At 45.8% G+C, this 14894-nt stretch overlaps 1 protein-coding gene across 2 annotated transcripts in view; it reads right to left on the reverse strand.

Moving 5' to 3' along the window:
* The window catches only part of STK17A (serine/threonine kinase 17a), a 43797-nt gene that overhangs the window by 7702 nt on the left and 21201 nt on the right, over window positions 1-14894 (reverse strand). For both annotated transcript variants that reach the window (XM_077269165.1, XM_077269166.1), the window contains 2 exons: window positions 12484-12696; window positions 467-611 (listed from right to left, as the gene is read on the reverse strand). In XM_077269165.1, coding sequence (XP_077125280.1) covers window positions 467-611; window positions 12484-12696 — 358 coding nt within the window. The remainder of the gene's footprint in view (window positions 1-466; window positions 612-12483; window positions 12697-14894) is intronic.

The following is a 14894-nucleotide window of genomic DNA, read 5'->3' on the forward strand; positions in this document are numbered from 1 at the left end:
GGATCAATGTGTCCAGTAAAGTATTAATGTATTTAGTGCTGATTGTGCACAGCGGCAGGTTACACAATCGGAAAGTGATTTGTCTGATCAGCAGTTGTCATCACACTAGAATGAGCTCTGCAGCCATCGGATCAATTACTGAAGCTCCATTTCCCCTACTTTAGGAAACAGGCTCTCTCTGGCTGTCTGCATTTTACAGCCATCTATAGGTGCTGACTTTTTCCTCAAACAGTCCCTGATCATTAACTATATATAAATGATAAATGACAAATGAACCCGCCCCCAAAAAATGATCTGCATTGTGTGGAATAATCTATTAAGAGGGAAATCCTAAACTAACCTCTTCGCTGGCATCAATATGCCTCTATCCCAATGGCTCGTGTAATATTAACTGAAGCCTCAGAAGAAGGAGTGACTGGAGAAAGCAGAGGATGTAGAAAGTTTCTATTTATTGACGCGTGCTTACCTTCAGGTCAAGATGGACCACATTGTGTCTGTGGAGAAAGGACACTCCTTTCAAGATCTGCCTCATGAGCCTCTGGACATCCTTCTCTTTGAAGGCCTCTTCCCTTTCTGCTACGCACTGGTTGAAGATTTCACCGCCGGCAGCACTAAAGAATAGAAAGAATAGTAACGTGTGCAAGGGAAAAAAAAAAAAACCGTGAATGGCCACAATTAGAACAACAGATCCCAATTCAAGCAAGCTAGGGCCTAGTGCGTCCAAGCCAAGTGCTCGCAGCTCAAATACATCAATGTCCCCCTGAGGCTTTAATGATACACTACACAGGGACAGTGCCATTGTGCCACAGCACATAACCTACATGGTTACTCATAGGAAGGCTCTAGAACAGGGGTTTACAACCCAAGGGCTTTGATGTAGGTTTCATATCATAAAGAAGCAGCAAGAAGGTGGGATGCAGCCGGGACGGGGCAAGTACTCTTGGTCCACAGTGTGCCCACTACAGAAGACTAGTGCCCTGAATAGCCGAGTCAAGAGAAACTGGAGAGGACACGAAGCACAAATAGGGTCTTATCTGGGTGACCATATAGAAGAAGGATATGGAAGATTGCCTCACCTGGATGGGTTGTGTGCACACAACCACTTATAGGGTATGTGCACACGTTCAGGTTTTTTCGCGATAAAAACGCTATAAAAACTCATTAAAAATGCATACATTATGTATCCTATCATTTAGAATGCATTCTGCATGTTTTGTGCACATGGTGTGTTTTTCCGTGAAAAAAACGCATCATGGTAAAAAAAGCAGCATGTTCATTAATTTTGCGGATTTTCTGCGTTTTTCCCTCTATTCTATGCATTTGGAAAAACAATGCACAAAAAACGCGTCAAAACCGCAAAAAAAAAAAAAAACATGCGGATTTCTGGCATAAATGTCCAGTTTGTCAGGAAAATTTCTGCAAGAAATCCTCACGTGTGCACAAACCCATAAGGCTTCAAGGGAACCTGTCAGCAGGGTTGTGCACAGTAACCTACAGACAGTGTCAGGTCAGCGCCGTTATACTGAGTAAAATGATACCTGGGTGATGAAATCCGTCTTGTGGTTGTTTCATCTTTATTTGTAGTTTTCACTTAATGATTATGTTTGTGCTCTGGGGCGGCCTGTGGGGGGCTTCAGTATTCATACTGATGGCTTATGTCAGGTCACCAATCCATCAGTGACCTGCCCCCTATTTTACATAATGCATATAATAATGTTGGCTTAGGCTACTTTCACACTAGCGTCGTGCACTGCACGTCGCAATGCGACGTTGCGGCGCACCGACGCAAACTGTGAAAGCGCTGCACAACAGTGGCAGCGGATGCAGTTTTACAATGCATCTGCTGCCCCATTGTGATGTGCGGGGAGGCGGGGGTGGAGTTCCGGCCGCGCATGCGCGGTCGGAAAAGAATGTCACAACGCACAAAAAAAGATACATGCAACTTTTTGTGGCGACGGTCCGACGCAACCGTCGCACGACGGTTGCGACGTGTGGCAATGCATCGCACTGCGTCGCTAATGCAAGTCTGTGGAGAAAAAACGCATCCTGCAAGCAATTTTGCAGGATGCGTTTTTTCTACAAAACGACGCACAGCGACGTGCAGTGCACGACGCTAGTGTGAAAGAGGCCTTAGCGTAAAGAAAGAAAAAAAGAAAAAAACAGCAAAACGTCACCGGCACACGCACAATAGCATCTATTGCTTGCTGATAGAGGATACTGCGTAAGCGACGGCATTTTGTTGGAGGAAAAAAAAACAAAAAAATTTAGCTGCAGCAAAATGGCGCAGGCGGCACTTGTGTAGTAGTATCTATTGCGCATTCGCCACCGCTATTTTGCTGAAGTTAATTTTTTATTTTTTTCCTAAGGCAACAATATTATATGCATTATTATGTAAACGGGGGGCAGGTTACTGACGGATAAGTGGCCTGTCATAAGCAATCAGTATGAACCCCTAATCAGAGCACTACATGAAGCCCCCCCACAGCACGAGCATATCATTAACTCAAAACTGAAAATTAAGATTGGCTAACAACCACGAGACGAATTTAATGAACCAGGTATCAATCAGAATAACGGCGCCGACCTGACACTGTCTGTAGGATACTGAGCACAATCCTGCCGACAGGTTCACTTTAAGGTTATGTGCACATGTTCAGGATTTCTTGCAGAAATTTCCTGAGCAAAACCGGACATTTTCTGCAAGAAATCTTGCATGCGTTTTTTTTTCGCTTTTTTTCCCCCGGAGCTTCCCAATGCATTAAATAGCGGGAAAAACACGCAAAATTAATGAACATGCTGCGTTTTTTACAGCGATGCGGGTTTTTTTGCGGAAAAAAACTCATCATGTGCACAAAAATTGCGGAATGCATTCTAAATGATGGGATGCATAATGTATGCATTTTTTTATAGCGAAAAAACACGAAAAAAAGCAACATGTGCACACAGCCTAAGGCTGCTGCAGACTTATGAAATGTTGTACTCTTCTGGTCTATAACAGTTAATTGAATATTACACAGTTTATTAAAAATTAATAACTTAGGCTACGTTCACATTTGCGTTGTGCGCCGCAGCGTCGGCGCCGCAGCGCACAACGCAAACAAAAACGCGGCAAAACGCACGCTAAAACGCTGCGTTTTGCGCCGCATGCGTCCTTTTTGGCCGAAAGTTGGACGCAAAAAAAAATGCAACTTGATGCGTTTCTTGCGTCCAACGCTTGCGGCCATGCGGCGCAAAACGCAGCACAACGCATGTCCATGCGCCCCCATGTTAAATATAGGGGCGCATGACGCATGCGGCGACGCTGCGGCGCCCGACGCTGCGGCGCTGACCGCAAATGTGAACGTAGCCTTACTGACCCACGTCACACGTGTTGATCACTACCTTCATACTGTAACCCTCCCCCCTACAGTTGCAGCGGCCAGGAAACAGACAATTAGTTTAAGTATATAAAATGAAGAATAATGAGGATCATTCACCGATTGTCTGGAGATGGTTATGTAATGAACGTTTGGGATCCAGGAGGGGTGCTGAGCGGAGAAGGTCTGCGGGACGGCCCTGCACACAAGGAGCGGTGCCTCTGATCACACAATGGGGGAGGCCTGCAGCCATGCCACACAATGAGCAGCTAGGGGAACGCTTACATCACCACTTGGCAGCTCTTCCCAGGGGCTGGAGAGGATGAAGTGTCCACGCTTACTGAATTACAACACAACTTACAGACAACTTCTGCATTTCCAGCTTCTCAGTAAAAGCTCACATCTATGAAGGTTATAGTTTTACCCCAGTGTGTATACTATATCCATGGGGCTGCAGGAGGCAGGGTGACCTTCTGCCCCGTCTACCTTCAGAAATCATACACATATCTAATACGGACCTGGAGTTTTCCCACACGTTACAGAAATTGCTAGAATGTACGGACTTTCTGTACTTTATATGGAGCAAATCTAATGCACGTAGTCATCGAGTCTTCATACAATGTTAGAGTTAGACGGGACCTCAAGGATAACATTAGTCATCATCAAGGCAACACAATCTAATTCCACCCTCACACCTTCAGATTCCCTGAAGAGACCCTAAGGTCTCAAATTGTAACACGAGTAGTAGAATAAGAGGACTAAGGGTGTGCATCGTGCCGATGAGCAATATTGTACCATACAGCGGCCCTGGGCAGAATGGTGCAGTTTCCAAAGAGGCCACATTTTCTGCATGTGAATACATCCTACACAGCTCTTCGTCTGCTTTAAAAAAAAAAAAAAAAAAAAAAAAAGGGAAAATTTGCAGATTCAGTACACAAAGCAGCTTCCACCATGAAAGTACAGGTCTCGTTTCCTCCTGCTAAGTGCTACGAGGTAGCAGTCAGACACCGGTAGTCATTAGGCTAGGACTACACGGTGACATGTATAGAGCGACATTGAGCTCAAACTGCTGCAATTACTTCCTATGGTGACGCATCGCTACCTGCGACTGTAGAACACACTTCCAAACGTGTTCATTTGTCACTGATCACAAGTCGCCCTCAGCTCACTTGCCAAAAGACAAGTCGGATGCGACTTGAAAGCAATTTGCCTTTTTTTCCCTAATCACACAACAAAATTGCATCTCTAAATAGTCTCACACCAATAAGGTCAGAGAAGTGTCTTCCTTGGTCGTGTGACTTGTTAAGAGAAACCATCACACGAATAGCCGTTAACGAGCCCTGGTGAATAACTACGTTCACTAGAGCACCCATGAAGCCACCTACGTCTGTGTGTACGTGTCACATCTCCAGAAACTTGGCTCTGGAGTATTTTATTGCCACACAAAAGAGAAATGACTTTCTGGAATATAGACATATCAGGCGCATTTTATTATAGTTGGCAGTTAGTCCTCTGGCCATTGTACTAGGGGACTTTAGAAGGACGAAGGTGCTTGGCACGCACAGCTGTGCCGCCAAATCACAACGACTGAAACTTATGTGCCGCATTAGGTCACTGTGCAACAGTCACGTCAGCAACAAAAGTCTGATGTGGCTTCATACCGAGAGTTATGGTACAGCTCTGCTAAACTGCACTGCACGGGTGTCGCAGCCTGATGACTACAGCGGAGTCTGTCCGGTATCTGGAAACATTATGATGGCACTAGTCAAGGATTTTGGACACAACTCATAGAATTGTGTAATATACCGAGGAGCAACCCTTCCTGGTATAGAAAACACTAAAGGAAGTCATAAACTGAACTTCTGTAACCTATTCTAACAAAAGTACGAGGTGTAGCCAACCAAGTATAAAAGACTCACTGATAGACCTCTTACTCAACGGCCTCATAAACCCAGGGGACCTTTACAGACAATATACTTTGTTTTAGGGTAGGACATATAACTAGACACGAGAGGCAAAGAAAAGAGAAAAAAAAAAAAAGTAAAAAACAACTACCTAAAAAAGAGAAAAGTGTATACACCATCACTGAGCATGAAATTGTGAAGAAGGCAGGAGTGTTACCATTGAGGGCAGCACGGTGGCTCAGTGCCTTGCAGCACTGGAGTCCTGGGTTCAAATCCCACCAAGGACAACATCTGCAAGGAGTTTGTATGTTCTCCCCATGTTAAAATATTTTACAGGCAGGAGCTCTGCTATAATGCAGCTGTGCTCGTGCCTGTAAACCCCAGGGAATGAAGGTAATGTAGGTCAATGACCTGTAGTTACCTTCATTCGCGGTGATGCGCCCTCTGCTGGATGTCCTCATATGACGTCGAGCGTGGGAAAAAGTTCCCAGGCTCCAGTTCATGAGGACATCCAGCAGAGGGCGCATCACCGCGAATGAAGGTAACTACAGGTCATTGACCTACATTACCTTCATTCCCCGGGGTTTACAGGCACGAGCACAGCTGCATTATAGCAGAGCTCCTGCCTGTAAAATATTTTAACCCCTTCAGAAGGATTTACATCGTGGGACGTCACAGATCTACGGAAGGTATGTATATTGTTGGTTTATTATTTTTAATTTGTTACAGAACGAGGGTCTTCAGGTGGATTGAGAGAGCAATAAAATATTACAACAACCTGTGTGTTTATTTCATTAAAATACTTTGCAATATTGTGTGTGTGTTATTTTTAACCATTTAATACAATTGGATTAATAATGGATAGGTGTCATAATTGACGCCTCTCCATTATTAATCTGGCTTAATGTCACCTTACAATAGCAAGGTGACATTAACCCTTCATTACCCCATATCCCACCGCTACACGGGAGTGGGAAGAGAGTGGCCAAGTGCCAGAATAGGCGCATCTTCCAGATGTGCCTTTTCTGGGGTGGCTGGGGGCAGATGTTTTTAGCCAGGGGAAGGCCAATAACCATGGACCCTCTCTAGGCTATTAATATCTGCCCTCAGTCACTGGCTTTACCACTCTGGCGGAGAAAATTGCGCGGGAGCCCACGCCAATTTTTTCCGCGATTTAACCCTTAAAATTAATAGCTACAGCGCCGAAATTTTGCACATACACACTAATAACTTTAGTAGTGTGGAATATGCAAAAAAAAAGGGGGATATGAGATGGTTTACTGTATGTAAACCATGTCTCATATCATGTCGGGTTTTTAGGCAGGAGAAATGAAAAGCCGGCAATTGAGTTACCGGCTTTTCACATATATCGCGCTGAAGTAAATATAGCTTTTTCTATTTATATTGGGTTTTCTAGATGATTTTAATGATTGGCAGCTGTCATACACTTCTCAGCATGCGTTTCAAAAACGCAAATGCAGGAAAAAAACGCATGTAAACGCGTCAAAACGCTGCGTTTTTTTACCGCATGAGAAAAACGCATGCGTTTGCACGCGTTTACATGCGTTTTTTCAACACCTGCGTTTGCGTTTTAAACGCTGCATTTTTAAACGCAAATGTGAAACTAGCCTTAGAGGTGAGTGGAGTGATAAGGCGGCCTGTCACATTCAGCAGGCAGCACCACAGTAACCTAATACCTTACAAAGAAGAGCAGATTAACATGTCAACTGACGGCAACATGCTGCTCAACAAGGACACCCAACGCCTGGTCATTGCAGCCATCACTGAGGAGATCCTGACCGGAGCTTACGAGGTGTGCAGGACAGACGGGAGGAAAAACGTAGCAGTGTAGTAAGCACGACACGGCAGATCTGTTCCATAGCCAAAGATGACATTTGCTGTGAAAATATGACAGAACTGACCCGCTGGGGCAAGGCATACAGCATAACACATGGAGAAATCTGCAGCATGCCAGCTTCTGAAAGAATTGGAAGACAAACTGCTGCAGATTTTTTGCACAGAATCTGCTCTAAAAAGATAAATCCATATGGAATATCTGTAAGAGCAGCCAATACTCAGGTTATAGAAATCTCATGTATATGTAGCAGAAACTTTCCACGTGCAACTTAACGGAAGTCAATTCTTTCTGAAATCTAGGGTAAAACTAACAAAAGCATTAACAGACAAAAGACCTCTGCACGGATTAACCACCAGAACAAAAAAAAAACAAAATTTAATAAAAAAAAAAAAAAAAAAAAAAAAAAGAGTGTGCAGATGAAATTCAGTTTAAACTTATCCCCTTTACTGGTACTGAAAATTGTACGTGCAGGTAACCTGCAGCACAGCCGTAACGTGTGCACCCTGCCCAAGGGAGAGCTGCAGCAGGGGACTTCACTGCACTTTATCATACAATCAGTGGATTGCCATTGTCAGGAGATCTCCTAGCAGCAGGGACAATCCAATACCCTTCTTCCCCCTGAGGGGGGACACTTGTGAACATTGTTTTACTTTGGGGGGAAATGAGACATTTCCTCATATTTCATAATGTACAATGCATTCTTCATCATCGGCTCTATGTTTAGCCTGGGAAGCAGTGTGTGAGAGAGTACCACAAGTACGAGAAGAGGAAAGGGTAATGGCAATCCTGCAGCCAGAAGTCTGCATTATTCTGACCTTCATATCTTCTATGTCGAGGCCAAGCAGCGTCTCCCGAGAAGCCGTAGCCCAGTCCTAGAATCCACGTCCCTGAGATAGGGGGCATGTGACGTGCCAGTTAGCGGATAACACCGGCCTCTGTGGGATGGCGTGAGAAGCCCACAGGGCCAGGCTGGAGCCGACTCTTGTTTTACAAACTGTTTGTGTTTGGTGCATGAGGACTTGGCACAAAGCCATGGCACAAATATGACCACAATGCCGCCTTTCTTCTATCGCTCGCACATAGAGCACAGCAGCTAATTGCCAGCTACTGCACATAGGACGAACACAGCAATATGATCGTCAAAGCCATCATTAACCCTAGAAACTAATGCTGGTCAGGAAGACATGTGGGTGGTCTCAATGCAAACGTCACAATGTGGAGATTTGCATACATGTATACACAGGCCAAGGCCATCACTGTATGCTTTCCATATCAGCACAAAGCTTATTAAGCATCTTGCATGGATCTGCAGTTCCATAGTCATTTACATCCAGAGCTGCATTCATAATTCTGCTAATCACTACTGACATCTGGAAAGCATTATAATTTTTACAAGTAACATGTAAGCGAATGGAAATCCATAGAGGATACTTTTACATCACGGAACTCACAGGAGCGGCTGGGAGATCACAGCTCAGTACACGAGCAGAATTCTGGAACGCAGCTGTGGATGATAATGGCCTAAGGCATTATGGAAGGCCAGATCAGCATGGGGTAAGGAAATTATACAGACAACTAGATGGAGGGTGGTAATGTCACAATGGGGGCAGGCTTTGCAGCGTTGAGATTGTCTGTGTCTGACCGTGTACAGAACATACCACAGCTCCTGGGCAGGGGAGGAAGCAAAAGACAACACTGACATTACAGCAGGAGATCGCAGAGGATACAATATTGTTTAAAAACAGTCAGTGAAATATTTTACCTGACAAAAGAAATCCTCTGTGATCCCTGCTGTAATGTCAGTATTATCTTTTGCTTCCTCTCCTGCCATGGAGATGTGGTATGCTTTCGTTCATGGGAAAACCCCTTTAATGTGACCGGCTTCCTCTGCCTGTAGACACGTCGCGCATCTTCCGCCGGCCTCAGCCGAATGATTCAGTGCACCTGCGCGGAATTCACACAGGCGTAGTTAATCAGACCGCCGCCATCTTTGTGCAGTCAGATAGCGGCGGTCACATTAAAACTGCGTATGCGCTCCTCCTGTACAAAGATGGCGGCGGTCAGTGAATCATTCGGCTGATCTCAGCGGCGGTGTGTTTGCGAAGGTGTTCCGCTGGTGGTACCGCACAAGAGGCTGGTACCACCAGCAGTTTCCATGTTGAGACACCCATCACTTGAGTGTCCCAATATGGCAGTCGGTGAACTTCCACAGCTTGGAATTCTGGGATCCGGACACATTTGGACGGAACACGATGTGAAGATATTACAACTAGTGATGAGTGAATATACTCGTTACTCGAGATTTCTCGACCATGCTCAGGGGTCCTCCGAGTATTTTTTAGTGCTTGGAGATTTAGTTTTTCTTGCCGCAGCTGAATGATTTACATCTGGTAGCCAGCACTAAAAAATACTCGGAGGACCCCCGAGCGTGCTCGGGAAATCTCGAGTAACGAGTATATTCGCTCATCACTAATTACAAGGTAAGTATATATTAAGATAAGTATACGATTGATTATTGGTAGGGAGGGAAACAAAAATAGAATTTTCAGGTCTGAGTATAGTTTCTGCATTTATTGACAGCACATTGGCTTTGTCATACTGCATGGCTTACAGCTAAGTACTAGACATCAGAAGGTCTGGATATAGTTCTACCACAAGCCATAAAGCCTGACTGTCATGCTGCAATTACCATACAACAAACCTCATTAAAATACAAGTTCATCCAGTGTAGGAGAATAATTCTGTGATGCAAAGAATGTGAAGGGCCTGTCGTGTTGGTACACGGGAATCTCCGCTGAGTGGAGTTTATGCACAAGTGGAGTATTTGCAGCAGATTTTTCTTTACGAGAAAAAAATGCTGCGTAAAATATGCACTTTTTTTGGACATGCTTTTAGGTGCATATTTTCTGATTGTTAGGAGCTACAAGGGTAAACCAGACAACTCAGGGTTGTTTGCAGGTGGCTAGGAGAGAAAATGTACACTGTACTCATTGCATTTCTTAGTCCCTCTGTCAGTCTTTCTACAATCGGACACTTCTCAGGCTGGGTGATACTCACAGAGGAGAGCTGCACTCTGGTGTGTGACGTATTGTCCTAGACGGGAAGGGGAGAGCAGTGAGGAGCAGCTCCTATCACACGGAATTACAAGTGTTATAAAAATAATTAAAGTGCACTGGGGGGGGGGGGGGGGAAATCTCATTTATAGCTTATGAGAGCGGGGACAGTAAGAAAATATGTTTTTATCTCCCTTGAGTATTCCCTTAAAGCGGTTTTCCACTTTTGAGGACAACATTTTTGTCCCTACTTAAATGCATGTATGTTTGGATAAAAACTTTGGCAATTGAGTTTCAGTAAAAATGTTGTCTTCTGTGTTGCACTGTCTATAGCTGGCTGCGGAATGAGTTAATTGTGAAACTGTCAGTCCAATGGGAGAGCTTCTAACTTTATTCTGCATTTCTGAGCTCCTTTCAGCTGGTGTATGACCACAGACCCACATTAAAGATGAATGTGCAGGGAAGCGGAAAAAAAAAAATCATATAAAAGCCAAGCTGCAAAATATTCAATGAAATTAACTCACCAAAATAAATGCAAGTATCTGGGGCTAAAAATTAAGTATACATAGAAAAAAAAAAAAAAAGATGTCCACAAGGGAACAACCCCTTTGATCTGCAGCAAAGACCTGGAGGTTTGCTGTAAGTTTTCACTTACCCACTGAAGTCAGTTGGTAAACCTGTACAGCATACATGTCAACTTCCAAGCAGATTTTTCTTGCACCCAGTGTGAACATATCCTATGACTTAACTCTTCCCAATATTGTGAAGCTAGCATGTCACACCTACAGAAAAGACAGTTTCATGTCTTACTGCCTGCAAGTCCTGTGTGAGGTTGATGCAAAGTACAACTCTACACAAGCAACTTATCACCAGTACGTCACCCATCTGAGCACAAAATGTCGGACAGCAGCTTAGTAAAGGATGCACATGGGCCCTAGAGAAAAAGATTCACCATTGCCGACCAATGATCCAATGACTGATTACATCATACTGTACAAGACTTAAGAAAGCATAGAAACTTCCAGTATTCATTAAAAATAGCAAAGTAGTATAGTAAGGAATTAGCCATCCACTGGTAGGCAATGGCTAACAATATGTAGTACCCAAGTCCCCGTCGCAGCCATCATCCTTATGCCTCTGCTGATGAGTGCAGTGTGCCCCAGAGACATGGCATTATCCTTATGCCACTGCTGATGAGCGCAGTGTGCCCCAGAGACATGGCATTATCCTTATGCCACTGCTGATGAGCGCAGTGTGCTCCAGACACATGGCATTATCTTTATGCCACTGCTGATGAGCGCAGTGTGCCCCAGAGACATGGCATTATCTTTATGCCACTGTTGATGAGCGCAGTGTGCCCCAGAGGCATGGCATGATCCTTATGCCACTGTTGATGAGCGCAGTGTGCCCCAGAGACATGGCATTATCCTTATGCCACTGCTGATGAGCGCAGTGTGCCCCAGAGACATGGCATTATCCTTATGCCACTGCTGATGAGCGCAGTGTGCCCCAGAGACATGGCATTATCCTTATGCCACTGCTGATGAGCGCAGTGTGCCCCAGAGACATGGCATTATCCTTATGCCACTGCTGATGAGCGCAGTGTGCCCCAGAGACATGGCATTATCCTTATGCCACTGCTGATGAGCGCAGTGTGCCCCAGAGACATGGCATTATCCTTATGCCACTGTTGATGAGCGCAGTGTGCCCCAGAGACATGGCATTATCCTTATGCCACTGCTGATGAGCGCAGTGTGCCCCAGAGACATGGCATTATCCTTATGCCACTGCTGATGAGCGCAGTGTGCCCCAGAGACATGGCATTATCTTTATGCCACTGTTGATGAGCGCAGTGTGCCCCAGAGACATGGCATTATCTTTATGCCACTGTTGATGAGCGCAGTGTGCCCCAGAGACATGGCATTATTCTTATGCCACTGCTGATGAGCGCAGTGTGCCCCAGAGACATGGCATTATCCTTATGCCACTGCTGATGAGCGCAGTGTGGCCCAGAGACATGGCATTATCCTTATGCCACTGTTGATGAGCGCAGTGTGCCCCAGAGACATGGCATTATCTTTATGCCACTGTTGATGAGCGCAGTGTGCCCCAGAGACATGGCATTATCTTTATGCCACTGTTGATGAGCGCAGTGTGCCCCAGAGACATGGCATTATCCTTATGCCACTGCTGATGAGCGCAGTGTGGCCCAGAGACATGGCATTATCCTTATGCCACTGCTGATGAGCGCAGTGTGGCCCAGAGACATGGCTATACAGGACTGTTCTGATGAACATTAAGGCTTTACTTACTATTCTAAGACGAGGATCACTTCACTTGCCGTTTCATACACTTCATGCAGCTTGATGACCCAAGGGTTGTCTTTAGCCAGCTCCAAGACTGCAATCTCATGCAGGATTTCCATACGACAGTCCTGGCCCTTTCTCCGCTTTCTCATAATCTTTGCTGCAAACTCTTTCTCGGTTTCTTTTTCAATACATTTTCGGACCACAGCAAATTTTCCTCTAAAAAGGACAGAAATAAAACAATGGTTTAAACAATTTGTATGTTCTGTTTTAATGATGTACCACAAAGCCCCTCTAAAGGTACAAAACTACATTCAACCACAAAATATTCCAAGTTCCTTAGTCAAGTACAGATATACATGCGCCTTTAGTTCACCAATATTCTTGGGATTGCATCCTCACCTACCTTCGAATTATTCTGAGTTTGCAGTAGTCATTAAAAGACATTACAGGGCAGATTAATTAAAGGGATCCAGTAATGTCCACAAAACCTATTAACCTGCAGATATGGGGTTTATCTACAGGTTAATGGCATTTTGAAGCTGCTTGGCCACTGCACTTAAAGCCGGCTACCAGGAGGAAATTTACTCTATTCTTCCCAGAAGCCTCCGGTAGTCACTCACCGCTCAATATACTGCTAGTGGTGGCTGTAAGCACGCCCCGGCACTGACTGACTGCCTGCTGAGCACTCATGTGCTACAGAGAGCCGTCATTCAATGTGCTGGGGACTGCTTACAGCCATCGCACACTGTATACTGAGTGGTGACTGTAGCTGCGTCGACCGCACCTCTATCTAAAAGCTGGAGGAGGAATATAGTTACCGTATTTTCCGGCGTACAAGACGACTTTTTAACCCCTGAAAATCTTCTTAAAAGTCGGGGGTCGTCTTGTACGCCGGGAATCGCCTTGTACGCCGGGTGTATATGGTGGGTGGGGGGGGGGGGAGTGATCCTGATGACGACGAGGGGGCGTCTCACAGGAAAGTGAGTATCCCCCATTACCTTATCATAGCGCTGCAGCGTGGGGTCTCTGTGCTGGGAGCGGCGGCTGCTGTGCTGTGCTGTGCTGTGGCGGCTCCTCTTCTGCAGTGTGGGGCCTCTGGTGCTGTGGGGCGGTGGCGTATCTTCATGCAGTCGGGGCTCCTCCGGCATCTCAAAGCCTAGAAGCCCCGCCGGCAACTCCATCGGTGTAATGCGCTGGCCTCCGGGAAAATGGCCGCTGCTTAGATTCAGATCTCGTGTCCCGAGATTTCGGGACGAGATCTGAATCTGAGCATGCACAGCCCCCAGCGGCCGGGCCACCGCATCGCACCTATTGAGCTGCCTCCGGGAAAATGGCCGCTGCTCAGATTCAGATCTCGTCTCCCGAGATCTCGGGACGAGATCTGAATCTGAGCAGCGGCCATTTTCCCGGAGGCCACCTGACCGCATTGTACCGATGGAGTTGCCGGCGGGGCTTCCAGGCTGAGATGCCGGAGGAGCCCCGACTGCATGAAGATACGCCGCCGCCACTGCCCCACAGCACCAGAGGCCCCACACTGCAGAAGAGGAGCCGCCACAGCACAGCAGCCGCCGCTCCCAGCACAGAGACCCCACGCTGCAGCGCTATGATAAGGTAATGGGGGATACTCACTTTCCTGTGAGACGCCCCCTCGTCCTCATCAGGATCACTCCCCCCCCCCCCAAAAGGCACATATTCACCGGCCCTATAAGACGACATACGGTGTATAAGAAGACCCCCAACTTTTAAGAAGATTTTATTTTTTAACTGGTAAAGTTGGGGGGTCGTCTTATACGCCGGAAAATACGGTAATTTCCTCCTAGTAGCCAAGCTTTTAGTACAGCGGCGGTACAGCTTTAGAACACTATTAGGCTATGTGCACAAGTTCAGGATTTTTCGTGTTTTTTTTTGCTATAAAAACGCAATAAAACCACGAAAAAAATACATACATTAAGCATCTTATTATTAGAATGTAATCCGCAATTTTTGTGCACATGTTGCGTTTTTTATCGCGGTGTAATTGCATTCCGGAAAAAAACTTGGAATGTTCATTCCTTGTGCGGAATCACGGGGATTCCGCACACATAGGAATGCATTGATCCGCTTACTTTCTGCATGTAGCTATGCCCACCATGCGGGAAGAAAGCGGATCATGTGCAGTTGGTACCCAGGGTGGAGGTGAGGAGACTCTCCTCCAGGCCCTGGGAACCATATAATTGTTTACAAAAATAAATAAATAATGAATTAGAATAATAATATCACGACTTCTCACCTTCCGGCGTCCCTCGGCAGCGTTCCCGCTCCTCGCGATGCTTCCGTTCCCAGGGATGCTTTGCGGCAATGACGTGCGGTCTCGCGAGATGCTACGTCATTAGAAGTCATTGCCGCTAGGCATTATTGGAAACGGAAGCATCGCG

Source organism: Ranitomeya variabilis, chromosome 6 (assembly GCF_051348905.1).
Source record: "Ranitomeya variabilis isolate aRanVar5 chromosome 6, aRanVar5.hap1, whole genome shotgun sequence".
NCBI classification, from domain to species: Eukaryota; Metazoa; Chordata; class Amphibia; order Anura; family Dendrobatidae; genus Ranitomeya; species Ranitomeya variabilis.